Here is a 21,931-nt window from a genome sequence, read left to right as displayed (position 1 = left end):
AATGTTTAAATATACTTGACGAGGCTGGAGAAGGACCGAGAATCAAAAGCAGCTTTTCTGTTGATGGATGCTTCTACCCAGGGCTGGCTCCCTTAGGTTCTCTGTGTAAATATCACTAACTCGTTGGTAAGATTTGCTCTCTTCTTTCAGATAAATCTATGCAAAAACAAACTTTATGATCTGTAAGTAAAAATGCATTCATTTCCAAAGTAGAACAGTTAGTGTGTACTTTTCCTTTTGTGCCTCAATTCTTCTCGGTTGTGTGGATTATCTGCCCTCTTTTTCGCACTGTGACTTTTAGGTCTGGGAATACTTTGAAGCAACAAACCTATTTTTTTCCAGCTACCTTTTCAGAGAAATAGTTCATTCCACACTACCTGCTCTCTTCTGCTTTCCTCCTCTTTTATCCGTGGTTGGCCACAGCCACTTTTTGGGTGCTGTCTCTATAAAAGTGGTTGTCACACCAAGCATGCTGGGATTGTTAACTGGAACAACCCAACATCTGCCGGCTGCATGCATCAGGTTTTCTCTCATGAGCATAGACCACTACTTGCGCAAAGGCTTCCTTAGAAGAGCAAATAAGCAATTCGCCTTGGTGGGACGCGTCTCTGTGCCGTACGGGGCCTTGAAATCTTGCATTTAAAAGCTGACACTTGAACAGCCACAGGCTTGGAGAGAGTTGTGTCACTTATGTGGAAGCAGATCGGTGGCAGCAGTGCTCGAGGCTATGCTTATGAAGAAATACCTGTGAGAGCCTTAGATACTGAAGGCTGAAATCCTTAGTATCTTGGAGCCTTAAACCAATGATACTCTATTTCCCTCTATTCATGACGTTTTGATCATTATATTCTTGCAAACGGTTCTGAGCAAACCTCTAGAGTCATGGTCACAGCTTCTCTTGTGACTCATGGGCATGCCGAATGGTTAATCCAGTAAATCTCCAATTTTAACCTTCCTTTTTTTTTTTCCCTTTACTTTTCCTTCACCCCACCCCCCACCCCACCCCGTTTCTTCCTTTTATTCTGTGTGTATCCCAAAATACTCTACGGCTACTTTCCTTTTAACCTAATAAAAAGTTTTCCTCTGACCTATAACCTCTTACCTTTGACCTAAGCCTCTTGCATGCCCAAATCCTCTTTTATAGGGAAAAAGAGAGAAATGTATGAGCATCCTGTCTTCTGCTTGGCCTCTCAAGTGATGGATTTAACCATTCGTGAGTACCTACCACCCTCCTCTCCATGCTGTCCTCACTCTTTCTGTTTTCATTACCTCAAGAAAGTCCAGATCCAAACCAACTCACTCTCCTTGCTTCAAGTCCTTTAGCATTGGCTTGTCTGTTGCTTCTGTCTGTGAAACCCAGTGTGAGAAGTCCAGTCACTTTTTAATCAACCAGGTTAGGCAATGAACCCATCTGTTTGTGATAAACTCAGATCCGTCTGTAAGTTTTTTCAGTTCTTCTTTATGTCCGTGACCTGAATGCATTTTTACTTTGCTTCTGTGTAACCCCAATTTGTAAAGTGCTTGTCACTGGTACACAATCAAAAGGTAGCAGCTTCACTGGGGAGAAGTGAGCTAGAGGTCAGATAAAGGACACTTGGAAAAAGCCGTCCCTTTTGCCTGCCTATTGAGATCTTTGCCCAGTCCTGTGTACGAGATGGTATGAGGCTGTCCTTTCTCTGTACATCAGATCTTACATGTCTCCTGTCTGTTAGCTCTCGAGCGGAAGGATGTGCTTTATACTCACTCTCCTCCTCGCTATTTTTGACTGAGTCCTTTGCACCGAGCTCTGGAAGGGACACCCCAGCCCCGCTGTCACTTGGAGATCCCCTCCGTGTCCTCAGAGCTCGCCCTCTCTGGTTTTCTCTTTGTGCAGCGTTTTCTTTCACCTCCGTGAAAGGAGCTTCTTTTGGTAACCCCATGCTCTGGGGGGGCGGGGGGCGAGTCGGGGCGACTTCTCTTCTTTCAAATGTCATGTATCACGCATAACTGGGGGGCTGTGCGGTCCACTTGCTCATTAATCCTGCATATCTGTTCTTGTTTCTCTCTTTTCTCTCCTTGTTGCTTTCTCTCTTTCATATAGAGAATCAAAAGGACGCAGGTGAACAATTGTATATGCATTATAAATTGCTAGGACTGTTGAGTTATATTGATTTTGTTTTCTTTTCTTATAGCTCCTTAAGATATGTACTCCTTCAGGCTGAAAGTGGAGATGCATTGATACTTAAGGAGTTAATTTGTGCTGTCTGCGTAATCTCCTTTTCCTCCTTCCTTAGAATAGAGCCTAGATTAGAAACACCTCATAGAAATGTAGTGCCCTCTTAGGAGACACTTTGAGAGGAGAACATAGCCTTTGTAAAGAGAAACCTTCTCCAAAAGCACTGCAGCTCATTTTGGGTGAAAAGATGTCGGTGATTTGGCCATTAACTTAACACACCTAACACAGCACATTTATAGCTAAACTAACGTTCATTTTTGGTTGTCATCCCTTCTGTTTTATGGCCTGATGGGAGGACTGGGGGGTTTTATTTCTCTTTTTTATTTTAGTGTTGTGTTAATGTGTAAAAAACTACCTGGTGGGACAGAAGTTGTGTTTGTCTCTCGTTTATAACTTGTGGTGACATGTAACAAGGCAAAAGGCTCAGCTCGAGTGCCCTTCTCTTCAGAAGGGAGGGTGGAGCTCTGCAGCCCCTGTTCTCGTTTCTGTTGTATCCCAGAGTCCTAGTTTGAAAGTCTTTGAAGCCTGAACTGTTCACTTCTTTTTGTGAGTAGATTGTTCTGTTTCTGTGGATTAAAACAACAACAAAAAAAAAGGAAAGAAAAACAAAAACCAAGGACAGAGGTAGAGTTGGTTTCAGCTCTGGTTGCAAAGGGAAATGGCTTTTCAAAAGGTTCTGCCCTGGCTTCCCCAGCTCTCCTCACCTCAAAGCTGGCCCACGATCTAGAGCTAATGCCTGACATCAAAATGAATTTTCAATGCAGGAAAAAAACACTTATAAAACAGAGAATGATTTTTCCTTATGGCTACAAGAGGTGCAAGTAACCCAGCAGCAAATAGAACAATCCCAGCCGTGACCATTACAGCGAGCGCAGGCTGTTGTGCACCAAGCTCTTGTGCACCAGGCTCTTGTGCACCAAGCTGTTGTGCACTGAGCTGTTGTGCACTGGGCTCTTGTGCACCGAGCTCTTGTGCACCGAGCTGTTGTGCACTGAGCTCTTGTGCACCGAGCTCTTGTGCACCGAGCTGATGTGCACCGAGCTGTTATGCACCGAGCTGTTGTGCTCCGAGCTCTTGTGCGCCGAGCTGATGTGCACCGAGCTCTTGTGCGCTGAGCTGTTGTGCACCGAGCTCTTGTGCACCGAGCTCTTGTGCACTGAGCTGTTGTGCACTGAGCTGTTGTGCGCCAAGCTCTTGTGCGCCAAGCTCTTGTGCACCAAGCTGTTGTGCACTGAGCTGTTGTGCACCGAGCTGATGTGCACCGAGCTGTTGTGCACCGAGCTCTTGTGCACCGAGCTCTTGTGCGCCGAGCTGATGTGCACCGAGCTGTTGTGCACTGAGCTGTTGTGCACCGAGCTGATGTGCACCGAGCTGTTGTGCACCGAGCTGTTGTGCACCGAGCTCTTGTGCGCCGAGCTCTTGTGCGCCGAGCTGATGTGCACCGAGCTGTTGTGCACTGAGCTGTTGTGCGCCGAGCTCTTGTGCGCCAAGCTCTTGTGCACCTAGCTGTTGTGCACTGAGCTGTTGTGCACCGAGCTGATGTGCACCGAGCTGTTGTGCACCGAGCTGTTATGCACCGAGCTGTTGTGCTCCGAGCTCTTGTGCGCCAAGCTGATGTGCACCGAGCTCTTGTGCGCTGAGCTGTTGTGCACCGAGCTCTTGTGCGCCGAGCTGTTGTGCGCCGAGCTGTTGTGCTCCGAGCTCTTGTGCACCGAGCTGATGTGCACCGAGCTGTTGTGCACCGAGCTGTTGTGCACCGAGCTGTTGTGCGGTGACTGGCAGCAGCAGCCCATCATGTGCTCACAGTTCAGAGATTCAGAAGGACATTTCTGTGGCCCAGCTCATTTTAAAATAAAACTGCTGCTTCTCGGTGTTTGGAGTGACTGAAAGGACACAGAGAGTTGTGACTCTGCTCCTTCATGCCCACAGATCTCCCATTGTCTTCAATGAAAAATATTCAGGCAAGGTCAGCAGGGCTCAACTTGAAACCAGTTCCTCAGCTTAAGTGGAGCCGAAAGTGTCCGGGTTTTTGGCCTGACTTTTTATTTAGTTTGCCAGAAGCAAGAATAAAAATGAGATACTATTAAAAAAAACCCTTCTTAACCACACAAATGTCACCCTTTGATGTCCTTTCTCCTGGAAAGTATGTAGTCTCTTGCCTTGCTTTAAAAATATTGATTTGAAATAGGGCACTAAACAGAACACTATGCTAAAACAATTAAAGATGAATGACTTGTTTTAATTATTAGTCAGATAAAGCTACTAACACCCAGATTAATAAGTGCAACCTTTTAGTAAGCATTCGTCTGCTTATTTATGTAAGTCAGGAATCCATCAGTCCTTTAGAAATGAATCATTTCTCCATCCCTTAAGCAGAGGCTTTGTGAAATGTGCTGCACTGCGCTGTGGTGCTGGGGGATCCCAGGAACCCAAGTGCTACTTTGCACTGCAGAAGTTGGGTTCAGTCAGATCTGGAGGTGATGCCAGCCAAGGTGATAGCTGTCAGCTTGACAATTAGTGTAAGAGGCTTTCTTAAGTTTTCAGAAGAAGTATCTCTCATACCGTGATTTGGTTTTGGTCTCTCTAAAGAGAGGCTTCTTGTGCTGCTGCTGAGTTGGTGCATAGAGATGAGAAGCAAAGGAGATGCAGGGATGGAGGCAGCTTACATCGCTGCTTGGTGCCAGGGCAGCTGAGCAATGGGGCACAGACTGCAAAAGTCAAGTAAGTGGAGAGAGATGGACCCACTGAAGTCTTATTGCTGTGCTACCAAGATGAAACCAGCTACCCTTGGGCTATCCAAAAATGCCAGCTTTTTACTTGTCCCACAGACTCCTCAGCCCTTGTGCAGAGCTCAGGGTGTCCAGCATCACACCAGGCTGGATGGCTTCCACCATCCTCCCTGGATCTGTCTGTCCCTCCTGGCCAGGCTGGTGGGGAAGTCTGACTTCCCTCCAAAACCCACCCAGTGATGCAAAGCCAAAACCAGGTCAGTGCAGGGATCAGAGACAGACACAGTCCCCATGCAGAGGCAGCCATCTCTCAGATGCCTGCATCAGACTGGTGTGCACCTGCCAGAGAGGGACTGAGAACAGCAGCTTCAGCCACATCAGCCTGGGCTGGCACCAGCCACGGAGCATCTTGCACATAGCACTCGACCCAGCAGGCAAGGAAAATATCTTCAGCTAAGGAAGCCTCTGCAGAGAGGTTGGGTTTTGACTGGAGCAACACATCAGGTTGTTCAGAAGCAGTGGTATTTTTCTGGGCATTCATACTGGGCCTCCTCACAGTCCCCAAGCTCACTTTGTTTCAGTCTCCTTCCCTGTTTCTGGTTCTCAGCCTGGCAAGTTCTGTGCACGCATCTGTAACCCAGTGAGTGCACTGAGGAGTTAGGGCTAAGCTGCCTGTGGATTAACCTGGTCCCTGTCAAAGAGAGGTCCTGTGTGAGCAATCACTCTCAGCATTTGTGATAAACCACAAAGCTTAAAGAGAAAGTAGAAATATGACATTATCCAAATAAATAATAGATGCAGAATGTATGAAAACATCAGTCTTAGTATGTGGGAGTGGAGAGTGGAGGTGTTAGTAGCCCATGAGCTTTAAGTCAGGTGTAGCTGCAACCTGTCTTTGAACAGCTGCTTTATTTGTTCCACCCCTGAAGTGGCATTCGGTTGCATTTAACGAAGAATCACTTTTGAGATTTCCTCTTGCCCTTTCAAAAACAGGGTCTAAAGCAGCATGGATGTTATTACAAGAGCTTCAGAAATCACAGGGATCTGCACTGTGCTGTTATCTTTCTGCAGGTCTCTTACCAACTGCAGAGCAACTTGGTGCCAGAGGCAAGAGGTAGAATTTGGGTACACAAAATTCCTTGCTAGGCTGAATAATGAACAGAAAGTCAGGAGTTCTGCTTTGCCACTATGCTGAGTTTTGAGAGCTAAATTAGAATCTTTCTGAGTTGGAAAGGACCAACTCTGTGAATTTTGCTTACTTTTAAGGCAAAACATCTTATTTTGAAAGAGAAAATGATACAATCACAGAAATCCTTTTTGAGAAACACACCAATTCATGCCATGGTTATAATAAAAGGCTGCTTTGCCTCATCCTCAGGCAAAGTCTGTTATTCTCCATAGTTATCTTGAGAACAGCAGCTCTATTTTATCATTTCCATGAGTGGCTCACAAAATGAGCACACACATAACACTGGCAGACTAAAGCCTTTAGCAGAGGTCAGATCTTTTAATTATGCACCAGGAAATCATTGAATCAGTGGCTATGCTTTTTAAAAGACACCGAAGATCAACAGCACTCCTCTCCTACTGCAAGTGCAATCCTCACTGTCGCTGCTGTGCTCATAGCCCACCTAGCAGAAATCACAGAATCACACAATTAAATCATGATACTGAGTGAGAAATCTGTAAGTTGGAACAAAAAGCAGACCACGACAGACAAGGAATTGTATGTAACAGGGATGGATGCCCAGAGTAGCACAGATATTCTAATGTACCTGTTAAACTCACTGCAGGCTGAAGCTTATTGCAAGCATGACCCCAGAATTTGCCAAGTAATTTGGCAAATTCTGCAAGTGTTCTATTTGCAAGTATCATGCAGAAGCATAAAGACCTTTGGTGGAAGTTTGTCTGGGAAAGCCCTTTGTCAGGTTTTTAGTAAGGGAGAAACTGCTTCTGCTGCTGATTTCAGTGATGGAGGTGTTTAGATCTTAGTCCATGTGACACACGAGCAAAAAATACAGGAGTATTTCTGATGCTGAACTGTCTGTGGCAAGGCACTAGAGAGGAAAAGGACAGGGAAGAGAGAAAATCCCAAGTGAAGGAAAACCTGCCACGGTGCTGCAGCTGATCACAGGCAAGTGCTGTAAAACTCATCCAGCCTCACACATCTCCCTTGCTCCAAGCAGGAGCTGAGTTGCCCAGAAAAAGGGACCTCACATATGATTTCCAAGACCCAAATCCAGAGAAGCATTTAAACTCCAGTGCCTCACAGGGCTTTGCAGTCACAGCCCCATTTCTGTTTAGGGAGGAAATGGATTATTCTCCTTATCCAGACTGTAATCTTTTACGTTTTCTTCCAGTAAAAAGATAACAAAGAAAAGTATAGGAAGGGACTCACAAGACCTTCAATATCTCTAGGAGGAGCAAGAATTCTTCCTCTCCTCTCCTTCAGCTCCAGGTTGTTTTGCAGCCATCATGCAGCCCTGGATTTGGGTCTGAAAAATGTAACTGAACAAAAGCTCAGCATATTTGTGCAGATTGGGCCAGGTCAGAATTACATCAAGAGTTTGTGGCTTAACCTGCTGTAATCCCTTGTTTTCAAGAGCCAGTGGAGGCAGGGAGATGCCAGAAGCAAGGCTGAGGTGCTGGGGGGAGTCTCTCGCAAACTCCCAGAGAAGTGAAAGCCACCCTGGAGCACTCTGCTGACAACTGCTCAGCAGGAGCCTGCTCCAAGCTGTTTGCTACGTGCTGCAGTAGCGATTCGTGAAGTCCCAGTGCTGCTGCATCTCTTGGCTTTTCCTCCTCTTCCTTTGCTGGTGACGACTTTTCCCTAGCACAGAAAACACTGGCAGAGGATCAGCCCCATCCCATACTCTGTGGGTCTGGAAGTCCATGAAGTCTGAAATCTTTTTCGATGGGTAGCTATTTGGGATGCAGGAGCTGGATTCACATTTAAGGGTGCTTGAGGGTCACAGCCCTATGAGGTGTGGAAAATCTGGGATGCATTTTTTGTTTTGCTTTGACGCTTCTAGGAGCAGCTCTTCCTCTTTGTCACTCTCAACTTTGGAGCCCAACAGATTCACTTGGTGGGAAGGGGTTCCCACCATGCAGCTGCCAGGTGTGAATGGGAGACGTGCAGTCCCCACTCCCCATGGTCCCTTCCCATCTAGGGATGTTCACACAAACTGCTCTCAGGAGCTACGGGCAGTAAAATGTTCTTCCTACATCTACATGTTGAGCTCAGGAGCCATCAGTGACGAGCCAAATTGAATTCTTGCTTATGTTTTAAATTGGAGTGAAAGCTGTTAGGCCAGTGCCCAAAAAAACAGTTATTTTTGCCACTTCAGGCTGAGAGGTTTGTTTCTGGGGACAAAGCCACCCCTGGTAAACATTGAACAAGGATCAGGATGACTCTAGAAAAGAACAAATAGATTTGTTTTTCCTGTTACCAGAGAACAACAATAACAAAAAAAGCCAGAAATCAGTAGCTTGAATCTGAGAGCCTGAAATAAATCATTATACAGCTTAAGAGCCTAAAAATATGTGTGTGTGTGTGTGCACGTGAGCATTGTATGTGTGTTTATGTATGTGTGTGTATCTATCTCAATGCATGGAGAGGGGAACCAGCTTAACTCATACTCTTTACCTAACGGTTTACTTGATTATTCTTTATTATACTTTGATAAATGTTATAATTCTGTGACAACTGAAAGCAATCAGAAATCTTCTTTGCACAAGCCAACCGATTCCACCCCACCCCACTGGAAAATGCAATCAAAATGGCAAGGACTTTTGGCAATAGAATGTCCAGATAAATATGCCAGATTCCTCGCAAATGGCATTATCAAAAATAGGCACAAGGCTGCTAAAAACTGTTATTAAATGGGACAGGAACTATTGTGTTAATATATTCACAGTATATAATTTATTCCCTGGAGTGTATGTAAAAGGAAAGGCTATTTTCTTTGAATTTTTCCTATGCTGATATTGTAAACTATATGACAGATGGGTCAAGTCCTGATTGCAGTATTCTAACATTTGGAATAGCAAGTAACATATTTGATAGAGCTGGCAAGTTTTTATATATGATTCAACCCAGAATATAAAAGCCACTAGAATTTCCAAGTTGAAAATAATTAAATGAGCTGGAAACGATCAGGAACCACACATTTTTAAGTGACAGATTTAATTTTTTTTTTTTACATGTTTAAATTGCACGAGAATATTTTATAGCTCCCTTTAACCAACAGTGACGTTTAATTCTGAACCGCGGAACTGATATTTGCAAAGCAATTCATTCCTGCGGCTCGTTATTCTGTGGCTAAATCACAGTGTCACAGTATCACCAAGGTTGGAAGAGACCTCATAGATCATCAAGTCCAACCCTTTACCACAGAGCTCAAGGCTAGACCATGGCACCAAGTGCCACATCCAACCTTGCCTTGAACAGCTCCAGGGATGGCGACTCCACCACCTCCCCGGGCAGCCCATTCCAGTGTCCAATGACTCTCTCAGGGAAGAACTTTCTCCTCAGCTCCAGCCTAAATTTCCCCTGGCGCAGCCTGAGGCTGTGTCCTCTCCTTCTGGTGCTGGCCACCTGAGAGAAGAGAGCAACCTCCTCCTGGCCGGGGCGCTGGCTTCGAGTCAGCGCTTTTCACCTTTGCTGAATGCCAGTTTTGACTGAAATCACCTGTTTCACTTTCCCCAAGTGCCTGCCTGAAGTGCAGATTCCTCCTCGCGTTGCATCTTTTAGCCTTCTGATTGCACAGTGCCGTAGGACATGGGAATCCGTTGGCTTCTAGAATATTGTGTTGTCCAATGGTGTCATCCCCGTGTACCACCTCTAGTACCGATAAGCAAAAACCCAGCAGCTTACTCCATTAGTAGCCGACCATTTCTGCTCATGTTCCTTTCGAAGTTCCCATCTTTATGTCACTGTTGACGAAGTCATTTGTCTCTTTACTTTTGGCGTCTCTCTCTGTCATGCGCAAGCAGCCCGTCCGTCCAAGCCTAAGCCGCCGGCTGGGCCACCATCATCTCCTCAAACGCAGACTAACATGATAAATCATATGCTCAAAGGCATGGCCAAACAGCCGCCAAGTACTGTAATAGTCTTCCTTCCTTCTATTCAGTGGTTCGCTAGCCTAGCAGTTGCTTGCGTAGCGCTAGAAAGCTAGTTCTGATGTGCAGCTCCATGCAAACTACCTAGCGTGACGTGGTAGGCTCTAGAGACTTAGAGGTAGCATTTCTTTCCAAATGTCCACATTTTTTTTTTTGTCTAGCAGTGTCTGACATATGCAACATTTTCAAATATCAACGTCAGCACAAAATAACATTGTTGTTGCATAACATTTTGCATGAAAACTATAAATATGTATGAGCTTTACATGATGTTGGATGAAATGTTTGATAAGTATATCGTATACGTTTCATGTAACTGTCAGTGCTCCAGCTATCTTAGCGGAATATTCTGATGTATAGTAACTTAACCAGGGAAATATTTAAAATAAGAGGAAAAAAAAAATTAAGATTGACATCTGCTGGCTGCCAAAGTTGTATAAGCATCAATATTTTCTTTAAAGACAGCATCTCTGAGCAGTTGTTCTTATTAACACTTTTGTCTTTTAGTTGTATTTGAGAGCAGATCAGTGTTGCAAATGAGAATGGGCCTGATGCTGCTCTGATCAATGGAAAAGCTTCCCCTTGGCTGTGGAGGTGCAGGAGCAGCCAGAGCTTGCTGAGGGATGTGTCTGTGCGCTCCTTTTGCAAATGAAAGACGTTTCCACTTCCTGTAGCTGAACCGAATGGGAGAAAGAATGAGGAGTTAACCAACAGCTCTCCAATTTCACTGTTTGCCCAATAAATTTTAGAGAGGGGAACCTGGACTTCTTTTTTCCAGTCTCAAATAATAGAAGAAACAAAAGGGAAAGTGGAGAAGAGACTCTCAGGACCCCCATGTCTGGCATAAGTCGGCAAAAATGTTCATTTGCTTGGTGCTTTGCCACGTTGCATCTCTTAGCCAAACTGAGCCTCTGCAATGCCAGCCCCCAGCTGGCCAGGTTGCTGAGCTCCTCTGAAAACCAGCCCGTGGACCCTTCACTGGCCTGTCCCAAATGTGTGAAATATCCAGCTTTGCTTTGCTTTGCTTTGCTTTCCGTGGGAAATTGGTTACCTGTAACAAATATGAGGAGAAACTAGGAGCAGGCAAGATTTTGAGGGGAGTGAATTAAGTTCTCAAAGCTCACTGAGCCTTCAGCAAGGCAAAGACTTCTCCCTAGGTGACCCAGTAGAGTGGCACAGTGCCACCTGTGTCCAAACCATGTTTCAGAAGACCTAAACACTAGCGAAAAACTCATGCAGGCAGGAGGCTGGAGTGAGCTGCCTGGCCAGAGCCTTGCATTCTGGCTTATCTAGGCACCTTTGGACATTCCAGGGTGGTTGCTGGTAACCATGCTTCAGTGCACAGCATTTTGCTGTGGTGGGGACTCAGGTCTGTTGTCCACTCTGAATTGCAGATTCATTTGGCTCTTTGATTTGGGGCACGTTGCCCACTTTCGCTATCCTGGAGAGACCAAACTGTACAGCGGTGCATAGGTATGGTGTAGCTACCAAAGCGCAGCGCTGTGCTTCCCTCTGGCTGCACTGGAGAGCCAGGATTGGCACCGGGCTGTTAACCAGAGGGACACACCTCTGTACTTAACACGGTGATGTGCTGCAGGATAGCTGCATCCCCAGGCACGGACGGGAAGAGCAAGCAAGGAGACGTCCCAATATGAGCTATGCTATCCAAGCAATCCAATTCTTTATTGAGAGCATCAGACTCGAAGTTACAGAGCACATACTTTTCAGTTAGGGTGAGAAAAGTGAGCACACACAGCATGCAACGTGGTGCTTTTCACTAGCATTTGGTGCATCTAAATGTTTGAATATGCATAATCCTCCCTACTTGCGGTTACTGCAAAAGCATTTAGTGCACCTAGATATTGGAATTTGCATGGTCTTCCTATTTCTCTCCTACTCTGGACACAGTCCCACAGAAGCTCTTTATCAGAAGGGTCAAGGACAAATTCCTCTGAGCTTCTTCACACACAGAGCTGTGGTTTACTGCAGTTCCAGTGCTCAGACCTCACACCCAAGGCTTGATTGTACAAGCTTCTATAAACTCGTGCCCCCTATTTTTCAGCCAGTTCCCAACACCCAGAGAGCAGGTCTCCTGCTCCACTTCTCCCCAAGGACATCTTACACACCTCAGGGAAGCGATCCATGGCGTCAGCTCACAGAAACCTTTTTGGTTGCCCTCAGCCAGCTCTGCAGAAGCTGCCTTTCAATCAGTGAAAATTTTTCTCTGTATTATTTCTAGTGGAATACTCCAAACGCTCCAGACTGATAGTGCCTCGGACACTTAACGTGTTCTGAACAATACAAATTACCTGGAAGTGTCATCAGAAAACACTGCAAAATAGCTCAAGGCAGCCAAACACCAAGCTCCAGGATTTAAACTCTTTGGTTTGTTTGCGGGGTTTTTGCTGTAAAGTTGCATCTGTTTTCCCATCTCAATCTTACCTGAGAACACCTAGTGCGGGATTTATCACCTTCCACTCCCTCCAGCATGCGTAACTCCTCGATCTTTGTGGAGTTAAATCCTGGAGCAAAGGCAGACCTGCAGGTTGTTGTGGTTTTTTTTTTCCCTTTCAGTAGCAGGTGACATTTAAATCGCTCGAGTCTGACGATTTATTAAAAGTACAGACAGATTTGTTTGAGTTGATCTTCAATTGATCTTCAGATTCTTCAATAATATAGGCATGCTTTCTATAATGGCATCATCTCCATTGAAGGATACATATTGTTCCTATATTAGCAGCCAGATGCTGTCTTTAGGGAATGCAATGTTCTTATTTGAGCTAATAAAGTGGCACCATCTCACCATAAAGCAAAACAACTCTGACAGTATTGTGAGATTTGGAGCTGGAGCACTGTATTTTTCATAGTATAATAACGAATGTGGCTTTCTGGTTTGCTCAGTACTAATTATATAAGCATTTAACATATGCATGAAAAGATCTTTAAAGCTGCAGAATATTATGGGAATTTGATTTTTTTTTCCTTTTTCTTTTTTATTTCTTTTTTTTTTCTTTCTTTTTAAACCTCTAAAATAACTTTACTGTACGCCTAGCTTTTCATTCTGCCTCCCTTTTAACTCAAGTTCTTGTACTACAGAAAATGTAGGCCGGTTAGTCACACCAGCTAAAAAGTTAGAAGACACAATCCGCCTGGCAGAGTTGGTAATTGAAGTCCTACAGCAAAACGAAGAACACCATGCGGAGGTGAGCAGCGGTGCCCGGCGAGGTCGTGTGTCATCCCCCCCCCTCCCAAGGTCTTAGCAGGCTCCACTGGCTTGCTTTGTATATTTGTGTGATGTCTTCCCTCCTGATGCTGGGTTGTCTTCTTCAAAAGCCAAAACTATTCGGAGACGGTGGTGTTTGAGCGTGATGAAGGCAAAGTCCAGTCCAGGATGACTGTTTTTTGCAGAGGGGTGGGAGGGCTAAAGGAGGGGCTCGTTAAGTTATGCTCTCCTCTGCGTCAGTCTGCAGCCTTTCATAGAGTGCCAGCAGGAGCCAAATCTGGCCAACTGCGTTCATCACCAGCTACATACAAGAGCAAGGCTGTCCACTTTTCAGAAAGGTTGTATTTCCGAGTAGCATCCTGTGTTTGTGCCTCCAGACAGCACTAGCATGGCCCCTGCAGCAGCTTGCTGCTCCTGCTACCCAGAGCTGGAGCAAGGAAAGCCACCACAAACCAAAACCATTCTGTTTTTATCCCTCTCTGAGTGTTCAGGTTGTTTCCAGGGATTTCCCTGGGCCCCTGCAGTACATGATTAACTCACCTGGTTTCCTCTTGGCCTCTTCTGCCTTGGCTTATTCAGAATACCTCAGTTACTGGTCACAGAGGTTAGGATGAATTATTCTCCATTACTCATTATTTGGGTTATCTAAGGCCTAATGCAACTACTTTTAATTCTTCAAAGCACTTTAACAAAGAGAGTCATGTTTTATATCCACCGAAACCATGTCATAGTCAAACACAGACCACAAAATGGTGAGGCTTGATCCTGGAAGCACTTAACCTCACAGGCAGCTGACACTGGTGGCTGTAGTCCTGCTCTCAGCCCAAGCAAGTGACGCTGTGTAAGTATTTTCAGGATTGAGCCCTCTGTTCTCTATAAATCTGGAAAGTTAATCAACTTGGAATTCAGAGTGAGCAATTATTGGTTATGCCTGTAGGTAATGTTACACTCATGCACTATTTTCTCTTTTCCTTCCCATTTAGGTAGATAGATAGGTACATAGATAGATAGGCAGGCAGATAGATAGATAGATAGATAGATAGATAGATAGATAGATAGATAGATAGATAGATAGATAGATGGTAGATAGATAAGCAGATAGATAGATACACAGATAGATGATAAAGATAGATAGGCAGATAGATAGATGATAGATAGATACATAGGTAGGTAAATAGATACATACATAGATAGGTAGGTAGGTAGGTAGATAGATAGGGAGAGAGAGAGAGATGATAGATAGATACATAGATAGATACATAGGTAGATGCGTAGGTAGATAGATAGATACATAGATAGATGATAGAGAGAGATAGATGATTGATAGATAGATAGATAGATAGATAGATAGATAGATAGATAGATAGATAGATGGATGTATAGATAGATAGGTAGATAGATAGATGGATGGATAGATAGATAGATAGATAGATAGATAGATAGATAGATAGATAGATAGATAGATAGATAGATAGATAGATACATAGGTAGGTAGGTAGGTAGGTAGGTAGGTAGGTAGGTAGGTAGGTAGGTAGGTAGGTAGGTAGGTAGGTAGGTAGATACATAAATACGTAGATAGATGAGAGAGGTAGATGATAGATAGATAGATAGATAGATAGATAGATACATACATACATACATACATACATACATACATACATAGATGATAGAGATATAGATAGATAGATAGATAGATAGATAGATAGATAGATAGATAGATAGATAGATAGATAAACAGATAGGTAGGTAGATAGATAGATAGATAGATAGATAGATAGATAGATAGATAGATAGATAGATAGATAGATAGATAGATAAACAGATAGGTAGGTAGGTAGATAGATAGATAGATAGATAGATAGATAGATAGATAGATAGATAGATAGATAGATAAACAGATAGGTAGATAGATAGATAGAGAGATAGATGATAGAGAGAGAGAGAGAGATGATAGATAGGTAGATAGGTAGGTAGACAGATAGATACATAGATAGATGATAAAGAAAGAGAGAGAGAGAGAGAATATACTCACTGTATTTTGCATTAAGAGCATTTGATAACTTCAGTCACCTAAAAATCATGCCAGTGTATATTACATTTGCAGTATAACTTAACTGATAATACACAAGAATCCACAACACCCAACTAATGCCTGATTGCATATTTAAATTTCCTCCCTGTTTTTCTACTGTTCATTCAATCTTGGATGATCCTGGCAGGGGAAAGAGGTATGTGACTAAACCCAACGAAACGAGTCACTCCTGTCATATTCCGTGCATGCCCTCTCAGTGCCATGTTTCCTACTGGGATTTTACCCGGGTTGCCCTCGCTTCCATAACTTTTGACCGAGGAATGTAACAGCAACTTGGAGTCGGCTGCTTGCAGAGCTGGTAGCCTGACACAGGAGGGTAAATGTGGCATAGCAGTCCGGTCCATGCATGTAGCAATGAGTATCTTTTACGAGCGCTGCAGTTACATCCCAACACAACCCTACCTGCCTGGACTCTCTCCTCAGCCTGTTGTTACCTCTGTCGTTTTGCATTCACCTGACCTCTAGAACACTGTGGTAGAGGTGGATTCAGTATTACACCGGTGCCTAGAATGGTAGTGGTCTTCCTCTGGTTTTGTCTGTATGTGCCTTGTACTGGATATACAGTATTTATATGTAGAGAGAGAATATATGGGGTGAGGAGGGAAATCAAGTGCATTTTTACAACAGCCAGGGGTGCTCGAGAGTGCTGTGCTTGTGCACCACCTCCTGCAACCCCTCCGAGGGTAACGAGGGTTTTACCCCGCTCATCGCCAGCATGGGCTCCAGGAAGGAGCTGGTGTTAAAACAAAGGTGATATCAACAAGAGTAGACTTCTGAAAGAAGCTGTTACAAGGCTGGTTGCATTTAGCCAGCCACGTTGCCAAGATCCTCACCAGGAGGAAGACTCAAACATGTTCTCCAGCACCCTTTGTGTCAGAAGCTTTTGATTAGAGACAGAAGGTTAATGCCATCACAGACAGGAAACATCTTAGTCCCTTGTTCTGAATGGTGACCTGGAAGGGTGAAATGAATCTCTCTCCAGAAGCCCAGCACACTAATGGTACATTATTGAATCCCTATCCTGAGGGTGGCTGTGGCATTTCAGCAGTGTGCAAGCAGCAGGCCAGCTATCTGCACACTTGCAATTGCACCCAGAGGAAGAGAGAGAGAAGAGGCTGGGTGCTGTGTCACTGATTTTTATTATGCAGTTACAAGAGCATGTTATATTCTCACTGTGCAGTGAGAATTGCTGAGGTATTGCATTTTTTTCCCCTCAAATTATTCCAGGTGAGGGTTTTCTGACACGGTGTCCATCCATCCATCCGGAGGAGGTTCCACCTGCAAGGTGCAGTTTTTTGGTCCACTTTGGATGTGAAGCAAAACCAGTAAGCTGCACCACTTGCTGAAGAAATGCCCTCGTTTACTAAAAGCCAACCCTCTTTGCAGTTAAAGCACCCCCCTTTTTTTCCCCATGTGGACATCCAGGCAGAGATGAGAAGATGGTTCCTAGCGAGAACCCAGGAAATAATACTCAGGGCACGGCAAATATTCAAAACCCTGTTTCAACAGAGGTCCTGTGGGCAGTCAGTTGGGTTTGCCTTACCCAAAAGAGAGAAGCAGACCAGCCCAGGAGAAATACAGCAGAAACCATGTGCCTACCTCTGTCTGTAGTCTGTGAGAACAGCAGGTCTCTGTCATTGTGCCATCTCTCCCATCAGATGTCTCCTCGCTGCCTTTCTGTTCCTCTGGATGACTGATGGCAAATGCCAGAGACCTGTTTTGAAACCTGTGCATTCTGGAGAGAGCCCAATAGGGGGCTGCAAAAAATGATGAGGGGACTTGAGCATCTTCCTGATGAGGAGAGGCTGGGGGTCCTGGGGCTAGAGAAGACAGAGCGGGGTTCTTACCTGTATCTGAAAAGCAAGTGTCGAGAGGGTGAGACCAGGCTCTTCACTGGTGCCCGGTGACAAAGGACAGTGGGCACAAACTAGAGCAGAGGAACCTCCCCCAAAACGTGAGGAAAATCTGCTTTCCTGTAAGGGTGCCAGGCTGCCCAGAGAGCTCGTGGAGTCTTCTCTGGAGAGATTCCAAACCCCTCTGGATGTGATCCTGTGCAGGCTTGAGCAGGCATCAGGAGCAGACATGAGTCTTGATGTTTTCTCTCTCTATGTATACATATGTGTATATGTATATATGTATTTTAACTCCTGGAGGTCATACATATATACATGTGTATCCATGTGTAAAACATACACTAATAGGTGTGTTTGGCTAGAAAGCACACTTTGCTTTTCTTTTGTTCCCCTCTACATTGTGTCTGGAGCACTGCAGGTAAGTGGATGGTAAATCAAAGCTATGTTACCATCTTGAAGGACATTTTCAAAGTATGATGTTACTGCTGCCACTGCAGGAAGGTGCTGCTCACTGAGGCTAGGCAGGAGGAGGAGGAGGTTAGGAATCCTGATGTAAGTTAGGGACTTTCAGAACTAAAATATGACTTTTTCCAGCTAAAGAGAAACTATGTTTGGCCTTTATTATTTTTTTTTCCACAAATGATCACATATTTCTCATCTTCATTTCTCTTAAGAGAGGTTTGGGTTTTTTTTTCCCATCCTTTTTTCATGGAAGCAGATTTTTACTGCAGGATTGAAATGTTTATGATGGAATTTACTGCAGAAGATATCCTTTGACCTCCTCTCTTTTTCTTCCCCACAAAATGCCAGTTGCCACTGGTCTTTCCTAATGATTGCTCTTTGCCTGCAGACCTGTGGGCAATATCTGATGGGGACACAGTGTGGCAGGCCCTTGGCAGTCAGGGGCACAGCCATTGAAAACACATCTGTGCAAGGACAGCTTTGGCACCCTCCTTGAAAACCTCAGATGAGCACTACTCATTTTAAGAGCATCCTTCACAGCTGCGTGGCTCAGCATCCACTCCTTTCCCAGCTGCACTCTGAGGAGGAGGCTCGAGCAGGCATCAGGAGCAGACATGAGTCTTGATGTTTTCAGTTCCTGTGCATTTTGCAATGGTTCAACACGTCCTGATGCAGCACTACCAAACGTTCAGCCCTGCACTCAGTTGGACACCAGGACCAGATGAGAGAAGAACTGAAGAGCATTGCCACATGTGCTCAGCCCTCCAGGCTCCTTTGCCTCATTCTCAGCTTGTACACAGTAATCACTCTGCAAACACCCAGGGCCATCATTACGAATGCTCTTGAGCTCCCCAAGCACCCCAGGACAGGTCTTGCTGCAGTGGTGGCTGATGACTTCGTCCCCATTCGTGAGGCTGGGGACAGTTTGCAGATGAAGGAGCCCAGTGTAGCCGCACTGTCGGCATGCCATGGCCACAAGGACACCGTAACTTGTTGGCATTGCTGCTGCAGGCACAGCGTTTGCCCAGCCTGCCCCTAGGTGCACTGAAGCCATGCCTTCATGACATAGCCCTCCTCATCCACATCATAGAATCACAGAATCAACCAGGTTGGAAGAGACCCTCAAGTTTGTCCAGGCCAACCTAGCACCCAGCCCTGTCCAGTCAACCAGACCATGGCACTAAGTGCCTCAGCCAGGCTTTGCTTGAACTCCTCCAGGGACGTCAACTCCACCACCTCTCTGGGCAGTCCATTCCAATGGCATCTTCACTCCCATGACAGGATGAGCCCAATCCTAAGATTAATTTGGGCATTAATTGGTAATTTTTGTTATTTTTCTATCTTGGATATGTTCTGGATGCATAACACCCAGCACCATGTCCAACCTGTCCATGTCTTCAGACCAGTTTTATTTCAACGCATGGAATAATAGAATCATAGAATCAGTCAGGGTTGGAAGGGACTGCAAGGATCATCCAGTTCCAACCCCCCTGCAATGCCCAGGGACACCCTACCCTAGAGCAGGCTGCCCACAGCCTCAGCCAGCCTGGCCTTAAACACCTTCAGCCATGGGGCCTCAACTACCTCCCTGGGCAACCCATTCCAGGCTCCCACCACTCTCATGCTGAACAACTTCCTCCAAACATCCAGGCTGAACCTACCCACCTCCAGCTTTGCTCCATTCCCCTTAGTCCTGTCACACCCTGCTAGCCTAAAAAGTCCCTCCCCTGCTTTTTTGCAGCCCACTTCAGATACTGGCAGGTCACAAGAAGGTCACCTGGGAGCCTCCTCTTCTGCAGACTGAACTGCCCCATGAGCAGGGACACCCTACCCTAGATCAGGGTAATGGCAAGGAAACGGTGGAACAAAGGAGTGGAAATAATCCCAAGATAAAAACCCTGCCAGTATCAGTGGCAGCTAAGAATTAGGGGCAAAATAGGAAGAATTAAAGAGGTCCATGGTAGTAACCTGGCTGGGTGCACTGCTCCCCTCTCCACATCCAAGTGAACCAGCAGCTAGAATTGTACTCTGCACATCAGTACAGTTCTTCATCAGCAAATCAAAACCAAACCGTGAGAAATTCCATTCTGCTTATTTATGTCTACCCCTCCCCAGCTGGCAGTTCCTCTTCAAATGGATTCATCTATTCCCACTCTTACCCATTTCAGTTCCAGTCTTGCGCCTATGCAAGAAGTTTCTTTCACTTGTGAAGTGCCAGGAAGCTGTTTCTTAGATCTTTTTAAGTCCCTGAGTAGTTTCCTATCACTTCAAAATGACAGCACACGGTCCTAACCACAGCACTTCCCAGCTTGCATGTTCCCAGCCAGAAGCAATTACTAAACACGCATGCATGCGGCCGCAGCATTCACATCTGAGCCGTGTACGATGTGAATGCCACCTCCAGAGACCCCCGCACACTCAGTTCCAAGGACCCACGTGCATGAGAATGAGTGACTTCACTGGTATTTTTTGGTTTTCAAGTTTAGATACGTTGGGTGTGGGGTTTATTTTTTGTTTGCTTTGAATTTTTTTTTTTCCCCTGCCTCTGTAAAAATCTAGGCTTGCTGCAGACCTTTTATTTATCTGTTTGTTTTCTCTTGGCATGTCGATAATAGAGCTTTGGAATCAGTTTCCTACTTAACAGCATTATGAAGGTGGTAGTGTCTCTAGCTAAGCATGTAAAATGAACAGTGCTGTTTACTGGTGATGCTTGGACTACCTCTAAAGGAGAGTGTGAGTGATTCTTAAGAGAGTTTTTAATGTTGTAGGCTTCTCCTTTTTTTTTCAAGACAAGTAGAAGCAGTGAATCCAAGTGAAATTTAAACTGTTGAAAACCACAACAGACAGCCCATCAGCATGGTGAAGAAACTCCCAAATTTCTATCCTTCAGAATGAGTTGCTGTTTTGTTGGTTGTTGGGTTGTTTTGGTTTTTTTTTCCTGATAATGAGCATAATTAAAGATGAATGAAGTCGTTTATTGTAAATTGAACAGGTGAAACTTTCTCTGCCGTGTTACAGCTGCGTGCCTTTACGGTGGAGCTCTGAACAGATCCTCTGCAAGAAGAAGAAGCCTTTATGTTAAAATAGCAGTCCCTAGCTGCTGTGAGGAGCACTCTGTGCAGGCTAGCACTTGAAAGCACTGTTCTCTTTACAATAAAAGTAGTTTCCATGGGATGCACTTCTTTTAACTTTGTTTTTTCTTACTTTTTCTTTGTTTCTTGGTTGTTGTTTTTTTTTTTTCATGAGATATGGGGGCCTAACATCTTTCCTTTTGCTCCAATAGAACTAATACACTTCTTTGTTATCTCTTTCTACCAACTCTGAAGGCCTTTGCTTGGTGGTCAGACTTAATGGTTGAGCACGCGGAGACCTTCCTGTCACTGTTTGCAGTGGATATGGATGCTGCGTTAGAGGTGCAACCCCCAGACACCTGGGACAGCTTTCCACTCTTTCAACTCCTAAACGATTCCCTCCGTAGCGACTGTATGTATTGTATTTTGATCATTTCTCTTCCAGTGGGCAGCTCAGGTTACTGATAACACTTTCAGCCTCTCCGCGCTGCACAGCGAACTAAGACGGGTAGAGATTTGCAGTGCATCCTCTGTTAGCATCAGCTTGATTTTGTTCCATCTCCACTAGGAAAAAAAGCACATACACACCCTTTAAATTGAATGTCTCAGTCAAAGAGGAGAAGCTGAGCGTTTATTTGCTTCATCTTCTCAGGACTCTTGGTGATGGCTGCCTGAGAAGCAGGGAATTAAGTAGTCTATCTCGCTGTCGTTAAATGTGCCTGTTGGTTTATGTGTGTGTACTGCATGTATTAGCATGGCATAAACCAGTCCCTGCCTTAAAAGACTGTATTGAAGGGAGGAAAATATTACAGTAAATGGAAACAGGGGCAGTTCAGAATAGTGCTTTGGACAATAAAGCTCTGCTTCAAAGCACGGTGTGCCTGTGCCTTCAAACCCTGGGAGGATTTGTTACTCTCCCGGGTGGTCTGAATGCTCCCCGGGGCACTGGCAGCAGAATTGGCCTTGACTCCAGCGAGGTCCTAGACCAAGGTACCAGGGACTCATCCTCAGAGAGCAATTCCCAGCATTGTGGGAGTGAGTAACCAAAGATTAAGTGATTCTCCTACCTGCTACAGCCATAGTGTTTGCCATGCTGTCTTTCTTATGTCCATTTTATTCGCAGGAAGTAATACTGTGTTTGTAAGTCTCACGTGAATGGAAAAGA

The 21,931-nt window shown here is 45.0% G+C and overlaps 1 protein-coding gene across 13 annotated transcripts in view; it reads left to right on the top strand.

Annotated features, from left to right (window-relative positions):
* The window catches only part of CADPS (calcium dependent secretion activator), a 294,058-nt gene that overhangs the window by 209,648 nt on the left and 62,479 nt on the right, over nt 1-21,931 (top strand). For 4 of the 13 annotated variants that reach the window (XM_064156990.1, XM_064156991.1, XM_064156983.1 and 1 more), the window contains exons 17-20: nt 1,145-1,213; nt 2,081-2,098; nt 13,162-13,268; nt 21,022-21,178. In XM_064156990.1, the coding sequence (XP_064013060.1) occupies nt 1,145-1,213; nt 2,081-2,098; nt 13,162-13,268; nt 21,022-21,178 (351 nt within the window). The remainder of the gene's footprint in view (nt 1-1,144; nt 1,214-2,080; nt 2,099-13,161; nt 13,269-21,021; nt 21,179-21,931) is intronic. The other 9 variants (XM_064156993.1, XM_064156994.1, XM_064156995.1 and 6 more) reach the window with 3 other exon arrangements.

Source organism: Pogoniulus pusillus, chromosome 16 (assembly GCF_015220805.1).
Source record: "Pogoniulus pusillus isolate bPogPus1 chromosome 16, bPogPus1.pri, whole genome shotgun sequence".
Classification (NCBI taxonomy): domain Eukaryota; kingdom Metazoa; phylum Chordata; class Aves; order Piciformes; family Lybiidae; genus Pogoniulus; species Pogoniulus pusillus.
Note: the sequence above shows the minus strand (reverse complement) of the source record. Positions and strands in the feature narration are given on the sequence as shown.